Here is a 23,399-nt window from a genome sequence, read left to right on the forward strand (position 1 = left end):
AAAAAAAAAAATAAATATAATAAAATTTGAGCCATTCTTCTATAAGAAAAACTTCAACAGACGATAAAACATACACTTAAACAAAACCTAACTTAATTACCGAGAAGGGCTCAAAAATGATAACAAAAGACCCATAAACTTCAAAATTCCAAATAAATTAACTTTAATTTATTGCCTTAAAAAAAAAAAAAAAAAATCAACTATTTACCAAACTCTATCCACTCCTCATCAATTCTTTCTTTCTATTTTCTATTCCTTCTCAAAAGCTCTACTTTCCCCCTAACTACTCCTTTAAATCTTTCTAACTCAACTCTCTTTCTCTTTTTCCTCATTTTCCAAAAATGGGTACATGCCCATATCACAATTAATGACGTTCCATTCTGCCTCTTTTCATCACCTTTTCCTTCAAAATCTAGCTTCAATTTTTTTTTTTTTACTATTTACTCACCATCTCTATATTCTCACCCCTAAAAACGTCAAAAATAAAACTAAAAACTTCTTTGTTAAAAATACATTTTATATACATTTAATACATTTTAAATTCATGCTGTAAACCATCAACCACCGTTTCATGGAACGGGTTGCACTCTTTTATCTTACCCTTCGTGAAGCGACTTGTTCTACCCTGGTAAGGTAGTCTGGTGTGTGTCAGCATAAACATTACCCCTCTTTGTTTATAGCCACATGGTATTTAATTTAGATGTTTGAAAGCCACATCATAACTAATGAAAGGTTAATTTTTTTAATAGTGGTATAAGAAATTGTCCTTTTGGTTCCATAAGTAATCATCTATGACCCTTTTTCTTTCTATCTGACTCAATCCGTCCTGAAACACTCCATTTGATCTCAATTCTCTTAAAGTTTTCGCTGTTTCCTTTAACTGGATCTGGGACCTCTTCCACTAGCGCCAAAACTTGTTCCTCAACTACTTCACTCAAGACCGGTAGAAGCCAATCTCTCTCCAAACATCCAACTTAATCGTCCCTTTGGAGCACCTCAATAGAATTTCTCCAAAAAAGTGATTGGCATAAATTCCTATAATTTACCAATACTATTTTTCCTTTTACTTTAGGTACAAACAGCATATTCATGCTCAATTTTTCAACTTTTCCTCTCCACACAAACCGCCAAATAATCTTTTCTGTCCTGTTCGCACTCCACTATTCTAGTACGAAGGCTGATACGAAATTGAACTATAGTGGTAGATAATGTCTTTGCATACGCCACTGTGAAAAATAAAGGACACAGTTCAATGTCATTTGCCGTCACAAGCATCCCTTCAATTTGCTGTATTTTATCTTCCCATAATTTACCCAACTTTATCTCGCGGGTCCATGTCACTCAAAGTATTTTCGCCTTTTCTAGTTTCGCTATCCAAAGTTCCTGAATCATTTCTTCCGCATTTTCTGATTCCAGTATTGGTAAAAGATTGCTTTTTCCCTTGTGGATTTTTACCCTAAAATTCCTCTCATACCAATCAAGTCCTCGTAGAACTGCCTTTACATCTTTGACGCTTGATGGGGTAAAAGTTCCATCATCTATAAACCCCAGGGCCTTCAAGCATATCTCCTTACGGAGATGTAAACCGATTATACGGTCTTCTACGTACTTGAACAAGGGATCAATGTATATTTCAAAGAGGTAAGACGAACCCGGGTCACCCTGTCTCAACGATATCTCTAAATCAATCATCCTTGTAAGGAATCCATTTATATTCATGACAGCTACTGGCTTTTTATAAAGGCTTTCAAATATACGAACAAAACCCTCGTTAAAACCACACTTTAAAATCATCAAATACCATAAAGTTCCCCTGCCAACCAAATCATATGCTTCCTCAACATCCAATCTTAAGAAATAAGTAAGTTTCCACACTTCATTTTCTTTCGGGTCATCTCATCTCTCCTACATAATACATCTCCTAGAACGCTCAAAATATGCTGTGATTTTATTCCTTTAATCCCCCCGAACCGGTAGCTTCCTAGTATATGTGACATTATTTTTCCTAATCTTTGTGTTAGAACTAGGAATGCAATCTTGTAGTCGCAGCAAAGCAAGGAGATGGGTCTCCAATTGCGTAGATCAGATCTTTCCCCCTTTTTGTGTACAAGGGATATTACTGCCTCCTCTTCCAGGTATCCTTCAGTGATAAAAACGTTAACGACTTTTTCGAAAATTCCCCCATTTCTTCCCATAGTTCCAAATAAAACTCGTAGCTCAGCCCGTCTATACCGGGGGACTTTTTCTTTTTAGCTTACCTTAAAACTAGTTCAATTTCTTCTTTCGAGACACTTTTTTTTACTTAAAGCTCTTGCTCGGCAGCGTCACCAGCGTAGAGGGAACCAGTCGTCAGCACCGTCAGTCTTCTCCCGAGTGGTCGGTTCAGGGCGAGGGTTGTCGCTTCAGCCGGGTTGATGTTTCTGGAGGCGAGTCGATCACGGATGATGTCCGCCCATCTGGTGCGTGGTCTTCCCCTAGGACGCCTCCAGCCGTTTGCAGATGGGTCGAAATCGAAGATGAGCCGGGCGGGTGTTTGGGCAGGCACACGGAGCAGATGACCATACCAACGCAGCGAGCGAGACTCAAGCTGCTCGGACAGGGGTGGGAGTTTGAAGGACCTGAGGATTTCCGAATTTCGTACCCTGTCGGACCATCGGGAGCGTTCGATTTTTCGGAGGTGTTTCGTCTGGATGGCATCTACCTTCAGTGTCTGTGTCTGAGTCAGCGATTTAGACACAGACGCTGTCTCGGCAGAATAGAGCAAAACGCTGGCAACCGAAGCAGAATATATTCGTGCTTTGGTGAGACGGCTGATCTGGGGTTTATGGAAAACGTTTTTAGAAGGCGACCAAAGACAGAGTTTTCTTTTGCCACTCTTGCTGATATTTCGGCCTCTAGGCTTCTTGAGATGATATATCCGAGGCTGAATTTCTGGTTCCATTCGTAGCAATAGAAGTTTCAGGAGGAGGGCCGCCAACCCAACCGTCCCTAGATGTATTTGGTTCTCTGGTGGCTAGCCAGGTATCCAGAGGCACGTGGAGGTCGTTCTTCATGCGCCAATTTCGGAATAATTTCGGCCCTCTTCACCTTGCGGCTCCTTTCTTTTAAACAACCCCTTGAACCACTCTGTCACTGCTTCACCCACTTCTTTTTGCTCTTCTGCTACTTTTCCATCTTCTCTTTTTACTTCCCTTAGGCTATTTTCTTCTCTTTTTCTTCTTGCTTTAACAACAGAAGCTAGGTTTACCTGGTCCGATGCAAACATTGCTGCCATTCGATTCCGAGTTTTCCATCTCTCATACTCTCCGTACTCGAGATCTTTTATTGCTCTCTTAATTTGCTCATATTCGAGCCATACAGACTCTCCCTCTTCTACTTCTTTCTTTAGGTCGGTCAACACTTTGTATAAGTACCTTTTTTTCGCGTTTCTTTGGCATTCTGACTCTTTTTCTTTATCGCGCAGGAAGACTCCTATTTTGCTTTTAAAATTCAACAAAAATTGCACTAGGTGACTCGATTCTTGGTAACTGGCCAGAGGCCTTCTTACTTCTTTTTTTTTATTTCTTCTGTATCATTTCCCTGGAGGGAACTAATATCCATTCGCCAGAAAGGTCGCTTCATGGGTAGCGAAACATATTCCATATCCTCTAACTTTATATCTACCAGTAGTGCACAGTGGTCGGAGAAAGGCACGGCGATAGTTTCTATATTTTTTCCATCCCATCTTTCCAACAATACACCCTGTCGATCCTCGTGCTGCCCCTTTTTTCTGTTCTGGTGAAACCCATCTCCATTCCCATTTCTTGCCACACATCTACGAGTTTCCATGTTTTTACCACTTCTTTTAATTCGATGCTAATCTTCCTTTTAATATTTTTCCGGCTCGAACTCAAAATGTCTTTTTCTTCTAAAACACAGTTAAAATCGCCCAATAGTAATAGCGGGCCAGTTCTTAAATATCGTGGAAGAGTGTTTTGTATTACCAACTGTCTTTCTCTTGCTTTATTTGTGCCGGAAGGCAAATGCACATTTACAAAAACCACTCCTTTCCAGCAAATGCTGCTCACTTCACCATCCTCTTGAAAACGCAGTGTTCCTCTAATATCCTTAAATCATTTGTTCACTATGTATGCTGTGTCAGGTCGGAGTCCTCCACCAATATAGTGGAATCCCTGTGTTTCAATATTTCTTATATTTACTGTATCTGATTCTTGGAGACACAGTATATCAATTCTCTGCTTAACAATAAAATCTAGAACTAAACTCTGTCGTTTTTCCTGTTTTATCCCGTTAACGTTCAGCGTGGCAAATCTCATTTATTTTCGTCCGGGTTTCTTCTGCCTCTTTGGCAGCGCACTTCTTTCAGTCTTATTTTCGCTCGTTTTTTCACTTGTAGTTGACGATAAAGATAGGCTACTTAACGTTCGTTTTGGAGATTGGGTTGATTTTGCCTCTGGCTCCTTAAATCCTCTCAGACTACTCAGGGGGGTGATGCCCCTTACTTCCTTCACCCCTACTTCAGTTCTTTTCGAACTTTCTCCCTTAGGCTCTGTCATTTCCTTTTCTTTCACAACAGCTACTTCCCGCTCTTTTTTCCGGGTTTCATCTTGTACTTTCGAGTTTCATGTGCGAGTCTTTTCCGTTTCTGATGACCCTGTCACCCCCAGCACCAGGCTCACCGCCTCCATGGGACTCAAATTTGCCAGCTGTTCATCTAGAGAGCTTGCAATTTTTTGTGGGCCTGTAAACCAGACATTAGAGTTTCTGCCGGTTTCCGAGGACTGATCTGTGAGCACTACGCTTGGGTTTCTACTTCCTCTGTTGGGTTTTTTTCTTGGGCATAATAGGGTTTCATGACCCTCCTGATGACAAATGTAACACATTTTAGGCGACCATCGTGGAAAACCTGCATTTTATCCTCTGTCAAAATCTTTAAGGACGGTGGGATCGCTACTTCCAAATACATCAGGGCTGTTCCCTTCCCGTTAAAAAAAGGTATAAGACCATCCTCTTGAAAATTTTTCCTTCTAACATTCACCACAAGCCCATAACCTTGCAGTGCTGTTTTTATATCATGGTCGGTTGCTTCTCCCGGAATTCGTTTGAGATGGATTACGTGCGGGCATTTTCCATTTTTATCTACGAAAACTGGATACCTTTAATTTTGAAAAATAATTTTCAACTTCATTGCCTTTAGTCTTTGAACCCATTCTTCTACCAGTACAGGGCTTTGCATCGTTACTCGCGCTATACCAAACCTATTTGCATCATCTCCGTCAATCGCGTGTATGTTTTGCGCATTCAGGCCGATCGACATCAGGAATCGGTGGATATTTGAATGCGGTAGTTCTTTCAATACATTCTCTGGCATTGCACTAAAATCGAATTTAATCGTTTTCCTTGCCATTTCCTTTTTTCCCTTTTTTCCCTTTTTTTTAATAAACTAAACCTCACCAAAATTTTATTAAAACCTCTATAATATAAAGTAAACCACAACCCTCTAACCTATAAACTAACCCTCAACAATTTTTTTTTCTTTTTTTTCTTCCTAATATCAGACAGATATTGTGATTAAAAAGTATACTGCTACTACTACTAACAACTCACCACAGCACCAAGCTGTCCAAGGCCAACCCAGCTATGCATGCTCCTCCACCCTAGTCTATTCCAAGCCTCCCCCCTACACCCACCAAGGAAGTTCCGATTTTCCTTTTTCCTTTGCAAAATCCTCCCAACCATGGGTAACCTACTTCATGTTTAGCCCTATATGGTTGGCCAAAAAAGACAATCTCATCCTAGTCTATTCAAAGCCTCCCTCTTTACACCCTCAAAGGAAATTCCCATTTCCCTTAATTCTTTCTTTACAGTATCCTCTCACCCCAACCATTGATAACCTGCTTTCCTTTCAGCCATAGATGGTTGACCAAAAATACAATCTTTGGCAACCTGCAATCCTTCATCCACTGAACATTCCCTAGCCATCTCAGCCTTTCTCTCCTCATAGCTCTAGAAAGCAGGATTGAACCACACTTTTCAAACAGCCTATGGTACTGTTTCAAATACTACTAATTAAAAAGTATCATACCCATAAACAGAAAAACAATCTCCTAATCGAGGAAATTCTGTATATTACCTTAAATTGTATTGTCCAGCAAAATAAGGAAAAAAAATCCTGTAGAGTTGTTGGTCAGTGACAATGGGGAGCCATTGGTTTCACAGCATCTCACTCTGTTTTCCATGGTTTGCTGGACCAATTCTTATAAACAGTGATAGTGAAGGCATTGACAGAGGGAGGGGTGACAGTTGCATTGGGAAGACTGTTCCAGGGGGCCACCAGTCTATTGGAGAAATAGTGGTTGTGGAGTCTGCTGTCAGCTCTCTTCTGGAGCAGCTTCTTACTATGCCCTCTTGTCTTAGATGTTTTGTCAAGTTGGAAAGGCTTCTGAGAAGAGGAATCAGCATGCAGTAGCTTGTAAGCCATGATAAGATCACCCTTCCATTGTCTGTAGACTAGTATTGGGAGCTATAGTTGTTCAGGCAAGATGGATAGTCAAGGTTCTTGCATCTCAACAGATTTGGTTACACAACTTTGAACAGACTCTGTTTTCTGTTGGTCACCCTTATTCAAAGGGCATGGCAAAACACATCCAAAATTTCAGCAATGGTGGCACAAGACCCTTGTACAGCTATGCCATGACTTTGGATGCTTTGGCAACTGCTGTTTGTGTGTGTTTGTGGAATTTTAATTCTTCGTTTACTACTATCCCCAAATCTCTTTCAGCTGCCAAAGAATCAATCATTTGCCTAGAGTAATCCCCTCCACCCATATGGTACTGCCACTTCTCATTCTTTTTCTTGAAATGTACTGTCTTGTATTTCAGGATGTTAAACTCAAGCTTCCATTGGCGGGCCCAAAACGAAAGTGAATCCAGATCTTCCTGTATGGTGGCTCTTGCTGCTGTTGACTCCATGGGCCCAAGAGCTTTGAATCATTGGCATAAAGGCTCATCTTATTTCTTACAGCCTGTGGAGCATCATTAATGTAAATATTGAAAAGTGTTGGGCCGAAGATCAATATATATGATCTTGGGCCCAAGGTCCAAGATTGGTGTATATGTTAAAACAGTTTGGATTGGCTCATAATTAGGAAGAGACTAGTTGGGATTGTCTGACTACAATGTAGGAAAACTTCTGGTTTTTTAGCATTTGAATTTAGACAAGTTACCCCTCCAGCCTATTTAAATATATTTTTTGTTCCAAAATACTTGTCTTGAATTAAATTGCTCCAAGACTGGGTCTGTCTGTGAATTAATAATAATGTAGAGTGGGTCAAAAATAATTCATTTTTGACCCACTATACAGAAAATGAAGTGGAGTAACATAAGAAAAGAAAAAAAACACAAAAATACATTTAACAACAACACAATAAATAAATATTACACTCAATGTGCTGTGGCTACCCGGATAAGTGGGTGGTTAACACCCAACGTAGCATAAATGTTCTCTTGAAGACGGCTACTTTGTCTGACAAAACAATTTACAATATCTGGAGCACCAAAAATCCGCATCATCTTTCTTTTACTGTATCTGCGAGGCAGATACAATAAAAACTTGCAATATCGGAAATACATAATTCTAATATTGCTAATATCCCCTGGTCGAAACAGGATGTGAAGGCCAGCTGGGAACAAAACCGCAAGGTCACAAAATCTCGAGTAGAATTTAGCCAGTGTTTTTCTGCTATGTCTTCCCCTGGTGGGGACAATTTTCATGTACGGCAGTTTCAGCTTCTCTTGAGTATCACTCAATGCCCAGAAAAGATGTAACGAAAGCGATTTCCAAACACTGAACTCGGGCCATTGGAAAGATTCGACACATTTTACAGAAAATAAACCTCAATCAAGCGGTGTTGCTGAAGATTTTGAATTGAACACTAAATATTCGCATTTGTCAGTGTTAAGGCTTAATCCAATTTCCCCATACAGCCGCGATACAAGTAGCAGACTTCATTAAAGTAAACTTTGACGTGCTAACAAGCAGAAGATCATCCCTATATGCAATATTGGAGACATTTGACAACCCTGAAGAATAAGAAAACGGCATCTTATTAAAAACATACAATAAACAAGCTTTAAAAATATAAGGTGAAAGGACACCTCCCTGACGGACCCCAGATCTAACCGGGATTTTGACAAAGGCCTGAGAACTCTGCCTCAACTGATTAAATGAATTCTGGTACCAAAACCGAAGTACACAAATAACTGAACTATTCACACCCAAACGTGCCAGAGAAAACCATGCCTGAGAGTGGCAAACAGCATCGAAAACTCTAAATAGGTCTAACGTGCAAAAGTGAACTTCCGTGTGTCAACCATGTACTTATTGTAATAATGTTTTATGTAAACAGTGAGCATTCTGGTGTCCTATATGTGAAATAAAACTAAAATGATTTGCATTATAATTCACCTTATCATGAATGATTTTGAGCAGCATAAACCCAAATAAGTTTAATTAAATTACACGCTACAGTGATAGGGCGGTAGGATCCACAATTAAGCGGATCCTTCCCTCGCTTCCGAACAGAGGTAACAGTATCACACAGGAAAGAATCAGGCACTAGTGAGCTACTAACACACATCTGAAAAAGTAGTTGAAGATGGATAATCAACTCGGGAGAAACAACTCTTAAATGTTCAACACAAATTTGGTCCAAATCAACCAACTTAGATTTTAGTCTTTTAATGCTTTTCACAACAGACTCAGCACTAATAGGGATAATATCTTTCTGGCGTACTCTACGCGGAATAACTGAATCAAGTAGTCTACAAAACCCGGAATGGACTGCATAATTTACCGTACTGAAAATTGTCGAGTAATGACCAACCAATGAATCACCAGGAATTAAACTGGACGAAACTGTCGGGTTTAGCTTACTAGAATTCACCACTTCACTCCATTGCCGAGGACTTTTCGGAAATTCCTTACCCTTATATCGGGCGCGTCGCAGGTAAGATTTGAATTCAGACTTAGTTTTTCTTTTATTATTAAATACATAACCCGAAGTGGGGCGGCCAGACGCATTCCATATCCGAAGCCATAGTTTTGCCCGATTTAAAACAATTTTTAACTTTGGGCTTGTTTGAGGTAGGCAACACTGAGAATAGTAAGAATTAAGTTGTGATCGAGCATTAGGCGAGAGGACACTGGTACAAAGTAAATGGTAAGGAACTGTCACAGATGAGAGCAGAGTTGCCAAAGCACAGATATATGATGTCCAGTTAGCTTTATTCCATTCATGCTTATCATACCATTTCGTGCCCCGTACAGAAGATTCACACTGTTTTGGGCAAGAAGAATGCGAAACTGAGACGGTAATAGGTAGGGGGAGGTGATCATAATCTCTTGCTTCATCATGAACCTCGAAACTCGGGTATATCACACCAGCCGAGCAAACACAGTGGTCTATATCAGACAAACATCCACTATTATGAATATACGAAAAATCTACACTCTTTGCTACTATCTGATATCCATCTGGCAAAGACTGAAGCACAAGATCAGACCGAGTTGGCTCTCTATTTATATTACAATTTAGGTCTCCCACTATGATCCACTTATAGCTATGACTTTCAATATTCTGAAGGAAATTCTTCAGCAATGACACAATTTTTGTGAATTTATTAAGTGACAAAACTCTTTTTTTATCATGAGGTAGGTAAGTATTGATAATTACTAGATCTGCAATTCAAAGGGCAATAAAATTATTGCAAGAGTGTATGCACTGGGGAGAAAAGCACGAAAGTTTATAATTCACAAGACATGCAAGTCCTCCGAAAGGTCTGCCCCTCGTACATCTGGCACTGGTTGTATAAACTACATGTTCGTCACTTCTGTTTAGTAAGCTGACACTTACAGCCGGCAAAAGATGTTCCTGTAGTAACACGATGTCAAAATCGTTCATTTTCTGATTTATTGAATAATCTTTGTCTTTGGTATTATTTATGTTGAAAAAACACACAGAAAACGTTACTGTTCCAGTTTTTGTTCGAGGCACGCTAATTAGATCAGCTGTTCTTACTTTAAATTCCTGCATCCAAGATTTGACAATATTTCCCAAGATTAAACTCAAGCTTTAAATCTGTGGCCAAGATTAGGCTCTAATATTGTCCATCAGAATACTTGGGGATCATATGTGTTTGAAATTTGCAGTGGAGTTTATGATTAAAATATTCAAGCTAATCATGATTATATTAAGAAAATTTGGGAAAATTCCATGGTGAAACAATCTACTTTGTAGATGGTTAAATAGAGACTTTGCCATAATTTGACTGTTGAAGTGGTGAGCTGTCCAACTACTAGGTATCTTAACTTATGTTTTTAACCCATCTCTAGTGATGATAACTTTTAGTGAGATGACAAAAATGAGCTACGTTTCAGGGCCCCTTTAAGGACACAAAATGGAATTTTTGCCTCAGGCAATTATTATATTTGGAAAAAGCATAAAAAAAAGGTATATGTGATAGCAATATGTTCACTTTTATCCCAGCTAAGTAGTAGAGTTAAATTGCAATTGCCAGCAAGATAAGATAGTGTTGACCTCCTGTAGATTTCTCGCTGGTGGTGGTGTGACAACTTCAGTCGACATTTGAGTCCCAATTGAGCTTCCTGTCAACATTGAACCCATCTTTGTTGACCTAAACTTTGAATGAGTCTATAGTGGCTGTCCTGAGTGTCTTTTCTGTCAACCTATTTAGTAAAGGTCTAGAGTAGAGGCTATTGAGAAAAAACATGTTAAGAAAATAATTCATACTTCACAATATCCAGAATATTAGTAGCCAACACATTTTGACTGCAGCTTCACTATACTTTACCCTTAGCCCCCTTGCCTAATGTGCAAATATATAGCCTAAATTATAAATTCCCAATCCATTGTCAGTCTTGTTTTTGCGGTTATTATTTTGTCATAGTTGATTCAATTTATAGGTAAATAGGTTGAAACAAGAAAGACACATCGGCTAAATATATGGAAATAGGGGAGAGAGAGTAAAGGATAGTCAAAGCTGCAGTCAAAATGTGTTTGCTATATTTATTCTGCATATCATGTAGGGTGAATCAGGAAAAGTCCAACAGTGGGGTAAGTCTGACACCAACCTTCAATTTATCAATGGTCCATTGTATCTGTGGGAGGTTTTCATATTTTCTTCCATATTAGTAACAGTGGGCAACAGTGCCATCAACTTCCGGCAGAGTTAGCATGCCTTCTGTTCAGAGGGTTTTGAAGTTTTTTGGACGGAGTTTTTTTAGGAACACAGGTAACTGACTTTACTTTAACTTATGCAGATTATAAAGTAAGAGGGATAGAGAATTTTTTTCATTTCATAGAAACTAGAAGACCAGGAGCATCTTCCTGATTTTTTAGAACAAGCTAATGTTATTAGTTGAAGAGATAAGAGAGGTGTCGGTCTTACCCCCGAAAAAGCCCATCTGGGGAAAGTCCGACATGTTGGACTTACCCCCTACAGGAGAAGTTTGGCATGGGTGTCAGACTTACCCCGTGTTACCAAAGATCGATATTTTAAATGGTAGAACAGATTCTAAGCTTTAGATAATAAGGGTTGAAGCCAGCAACCATCCTTAGATGGCTCTACTAACTTAGTGGAATGTAGTGTTGTGTTGATCATTCATGTATTGCAATTCTGTGCCTGCTTTCGTTTATTTTTCTCCCTTGTCATTGTTTTTCCGTCTTATCCTTTACTTGTGACCCGCTGTGCAAAAAGTGGGGTAGCAAAGTAGAAATGCTTCTTAGCAGGTATCAAATTTGTTGGCAGATTTTGTCTAAAAATACCCTTTTTACATATAAAAATAATTTTTGCTCAAAGAAAAACTGTCAAAACACAAGTTGTGCTCCGCTGTGCAAAAAGTAAGGTAGCATAGTAGCAATGCTAGTTGACAGTTTTCATAGCCTAGTAAAATTTGTTGGCAGATTTTTTTTTAAAAATACCAGTGCTTCCTTTATCCCCGAATTTTTGGGGATTTCCCCCAAAATCTGTCTTCTCATAAACATTCTCGAAATCGGTTCCCCGAAAATCCCCTTTCTTTCAGGGTTGCCACCCCTAGTGATTCATCATTGATGACAATCCACCCCTAGTAACTATGACTTTTACTTGACTTGACATAATTTTTTCACTACTTTCAAAAGTTTATGTCTCAACTATTTACTACACATCAAAACCAGACATAGATCATTGAATTACTGACCTTTCTTCCTATGCTAGTAAAAGCATACTGACCTTTTTATGGTTGTAGTATAGTGATCAATGAGTATTAAGCATGCAGTTGGGCATGCATTATTTTTATAATACCAATATCATTGGAGTGTACAACGCAATCCATAAACTATCAGCAGTAAGCTATATAGTATACTTGAGACTTTGAATACTATAAACCATTAGCAGTATTAGAGTAAATATGATACAGTACTTTAATAAGATTAAATATGATTCAGAAAACTATTGATATTTCTAACTGCAAGCTATACTAAGTTACATTTGTTACTTTTCTGTAAATTTTACCTATAGAAAAACTTTTTGCTCAAAGAAAAGCTGTCAAAACACTGATTATGCTGCTAAAGTGTTGACAGTTTTTGGAATTCTGCTACTGGTAGTTTTGGAATTTTTTGCACACCTGCTTGTGACAGGTTTTCGAATAAATTCATCAATTCATTCATAATTCCCCTTCAAATAAATTCATCCATTCATTCATAATTCCTTTGTCTTTTCTAGATATCTAGAAATTATGTTCGAAAAACACAACGCGGGGTTGGAGGAACATATGATGCAACTCAGCTACAAAACGCTCTAGCAGAGATATCGTCTAAGAAAATGTCTATGCTACAGGCTTTTTAAGTGTTTTCAGATACCAAGCCACTACCTCGCATGGCCATCTTATGAAGAAGACACAAGTCAAATAACCAGTTTGTGGTAGAGGGAGGAGCCAAGAAATTCCTGTTGAAATAGAAAAGGATATGGCTCAGGGTATCCAAATACTTGAAAAGTGGGGCATGGGTCTCAGCAAAGCAAGAAATTCTTGACCAAGTCCCAGACTATCTCATCAAGAACAAAGTTCAAACAAGATTTAAGGATAACCAACCTGGGCATGGCTGGTGGGTGGGGTTCAAGTGCTGAAACAAAATTTCACTAAAGAAACCAGAAAGGTTAGAAAACAAAAGACTTTTGCAGCAATCTAACCCCTTCATAAATGTATGGTTTTTAGGGGTTTTTGCATGAAACTGCCACGGCAATGGATATTCTTGACAAGTCCCAGTGCTGTTTCAATTTGGACAAGACATCTTTCTGCAGGGATCCTCGCAACACGAAAGTTGCTGGAGCCAAAGGCTCAACAGCCACTTGTAGAACAGGTGGTAATGGACGTGAAAATACAACTGTTGTGGCTTGTATCAGTGCAAACAGAGAAAAACTTCCACCTCTAATAGTCTTCTCTGCAATGAATACCTGGACCTCATGGATACCTGTAGATGGAGCTTACCCTGGTGCATCTTACTCACCTACCAAGAAAGGGTGGATGACGTCTGATCTCTTTATGAACTGGTTTGAATTCCAATTTCTTCCTCATGCAAAGGGAAAGGCACTCCTCATCTTAGATGGACATGGCTCACATCTTTCTCTTGCTCTTGTCAAACTTGCAAACGAAAATAAAGTGACAATTGTCAAGCTACCTCTACATGCATCCCACATGCTTCAACCTGTCAATAAAGTGGTTTTCAAGGAAATGAAAATGTCTTATGATCAGAGTCTCATGAAATGACAGAGGGAGCAATCTGGCAACATTCTGTCAAAGAAGGATTTTGTACGTCTCTTATCAAAGGTATGGGATACCTATCTCACTCCTAGTCTGATCAAAAAGTCATTCAAAGCAACTAGAATCTTTGATCTGAGTGTTCCAATGAAGGTAAACCCATCCGTAATTGACCAGACCAATTTTGAACCTACCAAGTTGAGCCGCTATGCACAAATGAAAAAGGAACAAGAGGAAAAGGCAGGCACATCTAAAGTCACAACCACTGTCAACACTGAACTAGAAAAGTTACCTTTTCTTTTACCTTTAGTCCAAAGAAGTTGTTTGGCAACCAATCAAAAACTTTTGAAGAGATTCTACTTGACTCAGTCAAGCAGCCCAACCTACCATCAGTTTCAGGAATAGAAAAATAGAAGAAAATTGCAAGAGAGGCAGAAGTAATAACATCAAAAGAACATCTAGAGGTGCTTCAGAGGGGAGAGAATCTGAAAGCAAAAGGCAAAGGGAAGAAGAAAAGTTCAGATGGGAAGGGTGTGAAATTGAAAAAAATTCTTCCTAAGAGGAAAGCAAATAGAGATTTGAGTGATAGCAAATCAGACATCAGCCTTGAACTTGGCTCTGATGAGGATGATCAGAGTATTCAAGATACTATTCAAGAAAGTGACAGTGATGGCAAGGAGACACCCAGGAAGCAAAAGATTGTTTCCAAGCTAAACGAGTACTAAGCAGTTAGATACAATGCCAGGAATGACAAACAAGGTTGGTACATAGGAAGGGTTCTAGACTTTCCTGACAAGGGAAAAGTTAAGCTCATGTTTCTTCACTGCTTGAGCCTTGCCACCTACTCTTCAATTGGCCTAAGAAAGACAATATTGATACTGTGGATGACAAATACATTTTTGCAGGGCCAGTAAACTTAGTGGGAACCGGATAATTTGAAATACCCAAAATCCATCAGGTTATTGTATTGTGCAAGGCAGTTACTGGCAAGCGTCAGTAGATCTTTGTTTTATGCCCATACACGTAAGCTACAACATATATGAGTCACTTTTTGTATCTGAAGTCAAACCATAATTTGTGTGATATGTTTTTCTTTTTTAAAATATAAGCAATCATTTACATTTAGTAATTGGTGCATCTTGGCTAAGATACTTGTAATGTTTATCTGTTGGGTAAGTCTGACACTGTCGGAGTTACCCCACAGCAGCAGAAAAAAGTATGGCCAGGCCTTTTGATGCCAGTCAGTTTGACATACAAATTGTTTGCTTATGGACTTAAAGTGATTCCTTGATGCCCTTTAAGATGGTGAAGTCATACTATTTTTGGCATATTGTAGAAAAAAGCTAGTAGGATATGTTGCACTTCCCCCAAAGCTGTGGTAAGTCCAATATAGCAGACTGCACCAACTTTGAGACCTGGTGGTGGGTTACAAGCACAGTATATGGGGAAATAAGAAAGTGCTCTAATCTTCCCAGATAAGAATCTGGGAAACTGCTGTAAAAAAAGGTTAATAGAAGATGATATGAGATACTCATAAAAAAAAATTTTGTGGGTCAATTTAACAAGAAAAAAAACATGTTAAGGTGTTGGACTTTCCCCAATTCACCCTTGTAAGAATTGTTTTCTCACCATGTTTTCTTCTCAATATCCCTACTCTGGACCTTTAACATCCATTGCACAGCAGCATAGGTCTACCAGTAAACAGTTTTGCAGCTCTCTTCTTCAAGACCAGGGAGGAGTTTTTCTGCTGTTGCCTCTAGTACAGCTCAGCAGAGGAGGGGTAAATAACTGTTCACTACCCTAGATTTTAGTAGCTTTTGAATAGTTATTACCTTACCTCTCTTTTGTCAATATGTCAAGGTGGGCAGTTTTAAAGTTTGTAGATGTAATGTATACAGCATATAGACTAGTGCAGGGTGGGGATAAGTTTTGTTGCACTTCTATGCACACTCTCCTAGGCCCTAGTATCTGTTTTGTGTAAAATTTTACTTTAGCTACTTTTGGCTATATTGGAAAGGGGTTAGGTTAGGAAAATGAAACTTTCAGTGATGGGTCTTGTAGAATTCTTTGATTCAATAGTTTAATTTAGACCCAAGCAACTATAATAAAATAAGCACAATAAGCAGATAATAAGCACAAGCAAGCAATATAAGCAAAAGCATACACAAGCAATATATAAGCAAGCACAAGCAAATATAATAGATAATGCTACATCTCCCTTCTTCACACTTAACAAGGTCTATATATCAAGCCGTGTTATTGGCCTAATCACTCTGCCACTGCCGGTCCGGGGCAAGTTTACTGATACAGAAGGGAGTGGTGTAACTTCCGCATGTACACAGGGTTCCACATGCTGCAGGGAGGCAGGTCTGATGATTGGTGATGAGTTTGGCGACAGTGGCGCCTCTTCTTTGTGTGACTCCGGATTAATTTCGCGGGCTTCTTCTGTTGGATAAGAATCAATGTGCGGATTTGCTACATGGGAGGTGTCCAGATAGGCTGTGTCATTGTTTTTGCTTTGAGTTGTTGGGGTACCCGGTGATGTGGGGGTAGGGAAATGGCGTCGAGAGATATGGGTTCTGTTTCTTTGCAGCCTAGATCCGTCAATGGTTTCAACTACGTAGGATCTAGGATTTTCATGACGGGAAATGATTTTGGCTCTTGTCCCAGAGCTATTTGCCATTTTCTGGATGAAACTTTGTCACCTGTCTGGAGTTCCGGGAGTTGCTTTGCTGATTTGTCATAGTAAGATTTCTGCCTATTATGTTCAACCAACCTGTGTTGCATGAAATCTTTTGTTGAGACAATTCTGGGTTTTAGCTGTTGTTATGTTGATGGTAGGATTGACTGAAGCTGGCAACTCATTAGAAGCTGGGCTGGTGAAGCATAACTGTCAACTGGGCTATTCCTATATTCCAAAAGAGCAATACGAGGGTTGGCTCCAGCTTCTTTTGCTTTAGTGAGTATTTTCTTGCAGATTTGGACAGACTTTTCTACAAGCCCATTGGATCTTGGGTATATGGGGCTAGATGCTTTCAAGCTGATTTCTCAGGACTGAGCAAAATCTTTGAATTCCTGGGAGAAAAGTTGTGGACCGTTGTCGGAGGATATGAGCTGGGGAATCCCAAAACATGAAAAAATGGTTTTCATTTTTCTGTAATGGTGGACAAAGTTTGATTTGGCAATTTTTCAACTTCAAAAAACCTGCTATAATAATCACTTATGATGTAGCATGCTCTGTTCCACTCGAATAGGTCAATACCAAGGTGTTGCCATGGGATTGATGGTATCTGGCTGCTTCTTAGCAGTTCCTTCTGGTTGTTGGCAGCAAACTTTGAACATATTTCGCAATTCTGGACAAACCTCTGTATATCAGCATTCATCTTTGGCCAGTATACAATCATTCTTGCACACATTTTAGTTTTGTCTATTCCCATGTGAGCATGGTGCAGTTGGTGTAGAATGCTAGTTATCAGCATGTGAGGTATGATGATCCGCTGGCCTTTCAATAGCAGACCGTTGTGGATGCTCAGTTTGTGCTTGATATTCCAGAAGGCCAAAACTTCCATTGGGCAAGACTGACATTTTGACGGCCAGCCATCATGTACAAGGGATGCGAGTGTTTCTAGTTGGGCATCTTGGCGTGTCTCATGCCGGATTTCCTCAAGTTTAGAGTTGCCAACTGGTAAGGATTTCATCACTGTATGAACATAAACTTTGATGTTGTTCTGTAATTGAGTGTCTGTGTCAGGCAAGTTAAGATGTGATAGTGCATCTGGTATTGGTATTTCTGCTCCAGGGCTGTATCGGACTTCTAAGTTGTAGGGCTGAATCTGTATCATCATTCACTGGAGTGGGGCGGGTGCATCATGGAGTGGGAGTGACAGGATAGTCTGTAGTGGGCGATGGTCAGTTGCAACAAAGACTTTGCAACCATAGATGTAGTGGTGGAAGTGCTTGCATCCAAAAACGATGGCATACAGCTCTTTCTCCATCTGTGAATAGTTCTGCTTTGTCTTGCTTAGCGCCCATGAAGCAAAACCAAAGATTTTACCTTTCAAGGATAGTTCAGCTCCCAGCCCATGTTTTGATGCATCTACCTTAAGGTTCAGTGTTTTGCAATCATGTTCAAAAAAAGATAAGCTGTCTGATATAGACCTTTTTATTTCTTCCATCAATAATTTGTGGATATCTTCCCACTTGAATTCTGTGGCTTTTGTCAGGTCTCTCAATGGCTTGTTCTTTGAAGATAGATCAGGTATGTATTTTAATAGAAAATTCAACATTCTGAGTAATATCTGAAGCTCCTCTTTTGACTTGGGATTTGGCATATCCTTTATTGCTTTTATTTTTTCAGGATCAGGCTTTATTCCTTCTTTGCTGATGATATGTCCAAAGTATTTGACCTGATCTTTTGCAAATTTGCATTTGTCTTTGTTGAATCAAATTCCTGATTCTTTAGCTCTGTTGAGAGCTGCAGTAAGCCTTTCGTCATGCTCTTTACGGGATTTTCTATATACTAAGATGTCATCCACAAGGATTCTGATGCCTTTAAGACCTTCAAATGCTTCTTCCATTTTCCTCTGGAATTCATCTTGTGCTGACACAAGGCCAAAAGGATATCTCTTCCACCTGTAGCATCCAGATATTGTGCTGAAAATTGTTAGGTACAAAGATCAGGTAGAGAGTGGTAGTATCCAATAGCCTGAGCAAGCATCTAACTTACTGAAAATAACTGCTCCATCTATCTTGGCAACAGCATCCTCAAAGGGTGGGATAGGGTAGTGTGGGCATTTAATGGCCTTATTCAGGTCCATAAGGTCAATACATAATCTGACACTTCCTTCCTTTTTCTCAACCATTACCATTGCATTTATGCAATCTGTTGGTTCAATAACCTTTTCAATGATGTCAAGGGATTCCAACCTATCTAGTTCGTTTTTAAGCTTTGCTTTCATGGCTAGTGGTATTTTTCTAGCTGGGTGTACAGTTGGGGTTGCATTGTCCTTTAAATGTATCTCGCATTCTGTTTCAACTTTCCCTATGCCCTTAAACACGTTAACTTTTTCAGCTTCTGGGGACTGTTCAATGTTCAGAACAAGCTTGATCAGGTTCAGGCCTTTGCTTGTCTTGAGGCCAATTATGGGTGTGGTGTTTGATCTGACTATGTAGAATACATGTGAATGTATAGGTCCATTTTTGTAACTGCATGACAGGCTGCATACCCCAAGGTAGGGTATGGCTGACCCACAGCAGCTGGTGAGTCATTGAGTGGCTTTGGCTTTTCTAACAGTTTAATTAAGTATTGAAATGGGAGTATGTTGACCTGAGCACCAGTTTCAACCTTAAATTTGATCTTCATCACTCTACTGACAGATATTTCTGCAAAAACTTCATCACTGCTGGAGTCTTTTCCAATTGCATATAGAAATAACTTGGTTTCTTCCTTCTTCTTCTTCTAATTCACAGCAGGCAGGCTATTCAGTTGGTACTATTTAGACCTCTTCTTTTTGCTTCACTCTGTGGGCTACAGAGCTACTGTCTTGGTTGTCTTCCTGATTTTGCAATTCACTAGTGAAACTAGGGCTCTCTGTTGCACCATTCCCAACAGCATTCACTACCTTGGTTCTGCACACTTTGGCAAAGTGGTTACTCTTTTTGCACTTTGAGCATGTTTTTCCTTTAGCAGGGCATATGTGTTGGAGAGAGTATGTGTCGCCACAGAAGTAGCACTCTGCTTCTTTATGAGGCAGATAGTATTTTCTTTTTGAAATGGCATCCACTTCTTGCTCGATTTCTTTCTGTTCAAATGTTTTGAGTTGCGCTTGGGTTGATTCATGTGCACAACAAATTGTGACAGCTTGGGTAAGTGTGAGACTGTCACCAATTCCCAGGAGTTTCTCATGCAGTCTAGTATTTGTCAATCCACATACTATTTTGTCTCTCAACATCTCACTTTCATCAGTATATCCAAATGGTTTGACTAGAATTTTTAGTTCTGTTATGTATTTCTCAACATTTTCAGTGTCTCTTTGGTCTCACTTTTGGAAAATGTAGTGTGAGAACACTTGGTTTTTCTTTGGGGCTGCATACTCTCTGAACTTTTTCAAATACACCTTGAATTTGTCTTTATCTGCTTCTGTGAGCTCAAATGTGCTGAATATCTCTCGCCCTTGATTACCAACCCATATGAGAAGGTAGGCACATAGTACTTTCTCTGACTTTTCAGCAAGGGCACCTTTGCACATCAGTGTTATATGACTCTCAAACTTGGTCCATTCAGAAGCAAGATCATCAGTATTCCAGTTGATTGATGGTTGACTTATATCTATGACTTCTAACACCATGTAGAATTCTTTGATTCAATAGTTTAATATACACTCAAGCACCTATAATAAAATAAGCACAATAAGCACATAATAAGCAAAAGCAAGCAAAAATAATAGATAATGCTACAGGTCTAAGGGCCAAAGTATGTCCTGGGAAGGTATTTTGAAGTACTTATCTCCAATCCTTCTCTCTCTAGAGGGTCCAGAGCTTTGATGACCTTTAAAAATCTGTGTTAGTGAAATCTTGCAAAATAGATCTTCTGCTTAAATGAAGTATAACAAAATTGTTTTCAGCTTCACAACTTTTCTTAATCCTAATTTATAAGGTTTTAAAGATAAGCAAATACATTTCCCAAATTAAAAAAAAAACAATAATATGGCTTAAAATTCAACTCAAATATGCCTAACAGGAATTGCATTATCAGAACTAAAGCCAGAGAAAAAGAAACTGATAAGCAAAAATTAAGTTAAAATGTTGTTTTGTCATAATTTCAATAGGTAGGCTATAGACCTTTTATGTAGACAAATTTCAGGAGGAAGGGAGAAGGGTAAAAATTTAGAATTGGTACTCCTGATAAGGAGACATGTTAAGAAAACAATTCTTACTTTAAAATATGTATAATGATCCTAGTTAATATACTATCCAATGGGAGAACCTTTATCATCAAGTCCTTCCTCTTTTTTCCAACTTACAAGAAAAAATTTCAGTTTTATCCACCCTAGAAACACAATGTGTAAATCTTTGAAATTACTGCTATAAATTTGTTCTATAAATTGTTTTTATAGATAGTGTTCATCCCAGCCAAGTTCAACAAACAAGTTCCTGGCCAAATCCATTGATTTTGAATTGAAGTTAGGTTGTATTAATAATTGGTATTTTTGCCACTGCTCATTAAAAAAAAAAAAAGAATTAACAATGACTGGGATGAACACTATCTATACAACAATTTATTTGGTAATTTATAGTGGCAATTTCAAAAGATTTATGCAATGCATTCCTAGGGTGGACAAAATTGAATTTTTGTTCTTTTAAGTTGGAAAAAGAAGGAAAAAAGAGGAAAGACTTGAGTACAAAAACTCTCCCCTTGGTCAATACGCTAACCAGGACCACTATACATATTTTAAAGTAAGAATTGTTTTCTTAACATGTCTCTTTATCAGGAGGACCAATTCTAAATTTATACCTTTCATTTTCCTAACCTAACCACTTTCCAAGATAACTAAAAGCAGCTAAAGTAGAATTTTACCATTCCTAGCCTAGGTCCTTGTCTTAACTTACAGCTTCAATTTGTTTATCTTTAAAAATTAAAAAGAGTTGTTTTGTGCTGAGAGTTGTTGCATCTACATTGGCATTTTGAACTATTGAATAATAGGACTCAAGTGATAAACAATATATTACCTTATTATATCCAAGCTATCTAAACCTTGTCTTAGGGGGAAAATCTCCTCTTCAGTTTCAACAGTGCCAAACAAGCCTAGACCTAGTTTAGAATTGACAGCATAAAGATCAGTGAACTATTAGATCAGTTGTGGAGAGAGAAAATGAATAAAAATTAAAACTTGTGTAGGTTTTTCAAAAGAATGTATAGTGAAAATACAGACATTCACCACATGGCAAATATGGGAGTAAAGTTCATTTGCGATGCAAATTGATGTTATATTTAGATTGAGGATGCAATTCTAGGTATATATTTGCACATTCGGGGGGTGGGGGTATGGGATACCACGAGATGGCTAATTTGACAGTGTTTATATATACAAATCTTTAAATTAGCCAACTGGACAACCAGTATTTTAAGCCTAGGAGTCCAGCTGGACATAAGGAAACATTATTAAGAAAACAATTCTTACTCCATAATATGCGAAATAATCCCAGTTAACACATTTTAAAGGGGGAGAGCCTTTATCTTCACTTCTTTCCTTGTTTTTCCAGTTTTACTAAAAAAAATTCATGAATTTCTTAGAACCTATATATTCACAGAATATATACCCCCACCCCCTAATGTGCAAATATATACCTAGAATTGCATCCTCAATCTAAATATTGCATCCATTTGCATCACAACTGAACTTTACTCCCATATTAGCCATATGGTGGATGTCCCCTATAGGTTCTAAGAAATTCATGAATTTCTTAGAAAAACTGGAAAAATTTTAAGATAAAGGCTCCCCCCCCCCTGCAAAATGTGTTAACTAGGATTATTCTCCATATTATGGAGTAAGAATTGTCTTCTTAATATGTTTCCTTATGTCCAGCTGGACTCCTATGCTTAAAATACTGGCTGGCCGGTTGGCTAATTTAAAGATTTGTATATATATACACTGTCAAATTAGCCATCTGGTGGTATCCCTGAAAATACAAAGTTGTTCAAAGTGAAAAAGTTGACTAGGGCAAGCATACCTGGTTCCAATGACTGGAGGCAGGAAAAGGAATCTAGCAGGCCAGGACTAGGCCAAAAAAATTATTAAAAACTCACCAATTTCAAAAAGAAATCCAATCAAACAAGTACCCTACGAAATCGTTAAATAAGTTCTTCAATAGAAATCGAGCGTTTTAAGCTTTTAAATATACACAAACGATGAAATTGAAGAAAAGATCTACAGAAAAAGAAAATACAGCATTTTTGTAGAGAAAGTCTGTAGCGCAGCTGAGCTGCATTTGAGTTGGTATTACAAATAGTGGGTTCGAATATCCCTTCTCCGACTTATTTGGTTAATACTAAGTTCCCTGAGTGTAATTCGAAAAGATAACAGCAAACACTTATCCGGTAAATTTACCAAGTGACAAATGTTACGTTATAGGCAACTCAGTGAATGACAAAATTAATGACATGTATCGGTGTACCCCATTATAAATATTTCTTATCTAAAAACCCTCGAAGGCATATCATATTTCACAACAACGATATCTTTATGTACTCTGCATATAATCTCATATACTTTTTCCACTTTTTGAAAGGTTGATTTTTTTTTATATATTTGCCGGTGCTTATCCTCAGTAACAGTAATCCTGCATTTTCCAGGGTTATGACAAGAAACTTACCCGAAAACCAATCCAGACCGCTCTAATAAAAGCAGACAATTATTAGATTCAAGTCGTAAGAGCTTTTGTGCCTTTTTTGGAAATTTGTTGAGAAATTTTCACATGGAAGAGGTTGTTCGAGTTTATTTGCAATATTGTGCTGAAACTATATGGTTAAAATTGAACAGACCATTTCTAGAAAATACTCATGAGATTTATAAATGAATATCAAA

At 38.5% G+C, this 23,399-nt stretch overlaps 2 protein-coding genes across 4 annotated transcripts in view; one reads left to right on the top strand and one right to left on the bottom strand.

The window, feature by feature from the left end:
• Nucleotides 1-22,740, bottom strand: part of LOC148944652 (splicing factor YJU2) — a 46,121-nt gene extending 23,381 nt beyond the window's left edge. Inside the window, exon 1 of one of the 3 annotated variants that reach the window (XM_089100728.1) lies at nucleotides 22,622-22,740. The gene's annotated coding sequence lies outside the window, so the exon portion shown is untranslated. The remainder of the gene's footprint in view (nucleotides 1-22,621) is intronic. The other 2 variants (XM_089100729.1, XM_089100730.1) reach the window with 2 other exon arrangements.
• LOC148944653 (uncharacterized) lies at nucleotides 13,300-13,824 on the top strand. Its single transcript, XM_089099982.1, has one exon. The coding sequence runs from the start codon at nucleotides 13,300-13,302 to the stop codon at nucleotides 13,822-13,824; it is 525 nt and encodes a 174-aa protein (XP_088956108.1).
• Nucleotides 22,741-23,399: the final 659 nt, after the last annotated feature.

Source organism: Artemia sp. Qi Xiang Cuo, chromosome 14, assembly GCF_049724085.1.
Source record: "Artemia sp. Qi Xiang Cuo chromosome 14, ASM4972408v1, whole genome shotgun sequence".
NCBI classification, from domain to species: Eukaryota; Metazoa; Arthropoda; class Branchiopoda; order Anostraca; family Artemiidae; genus Artemia; species Artemia sp. Qi Xiang Cuo.

Excerpts from the sequence above, each read along its gene's own strand:
- LOC148944653 (XM_089099982.1), top strand. The coding sequence starts at position 13,300 with ATGGATATTCTTGACAAGTCCCAGTGCTGTTTCAATTTGGACAAGACA.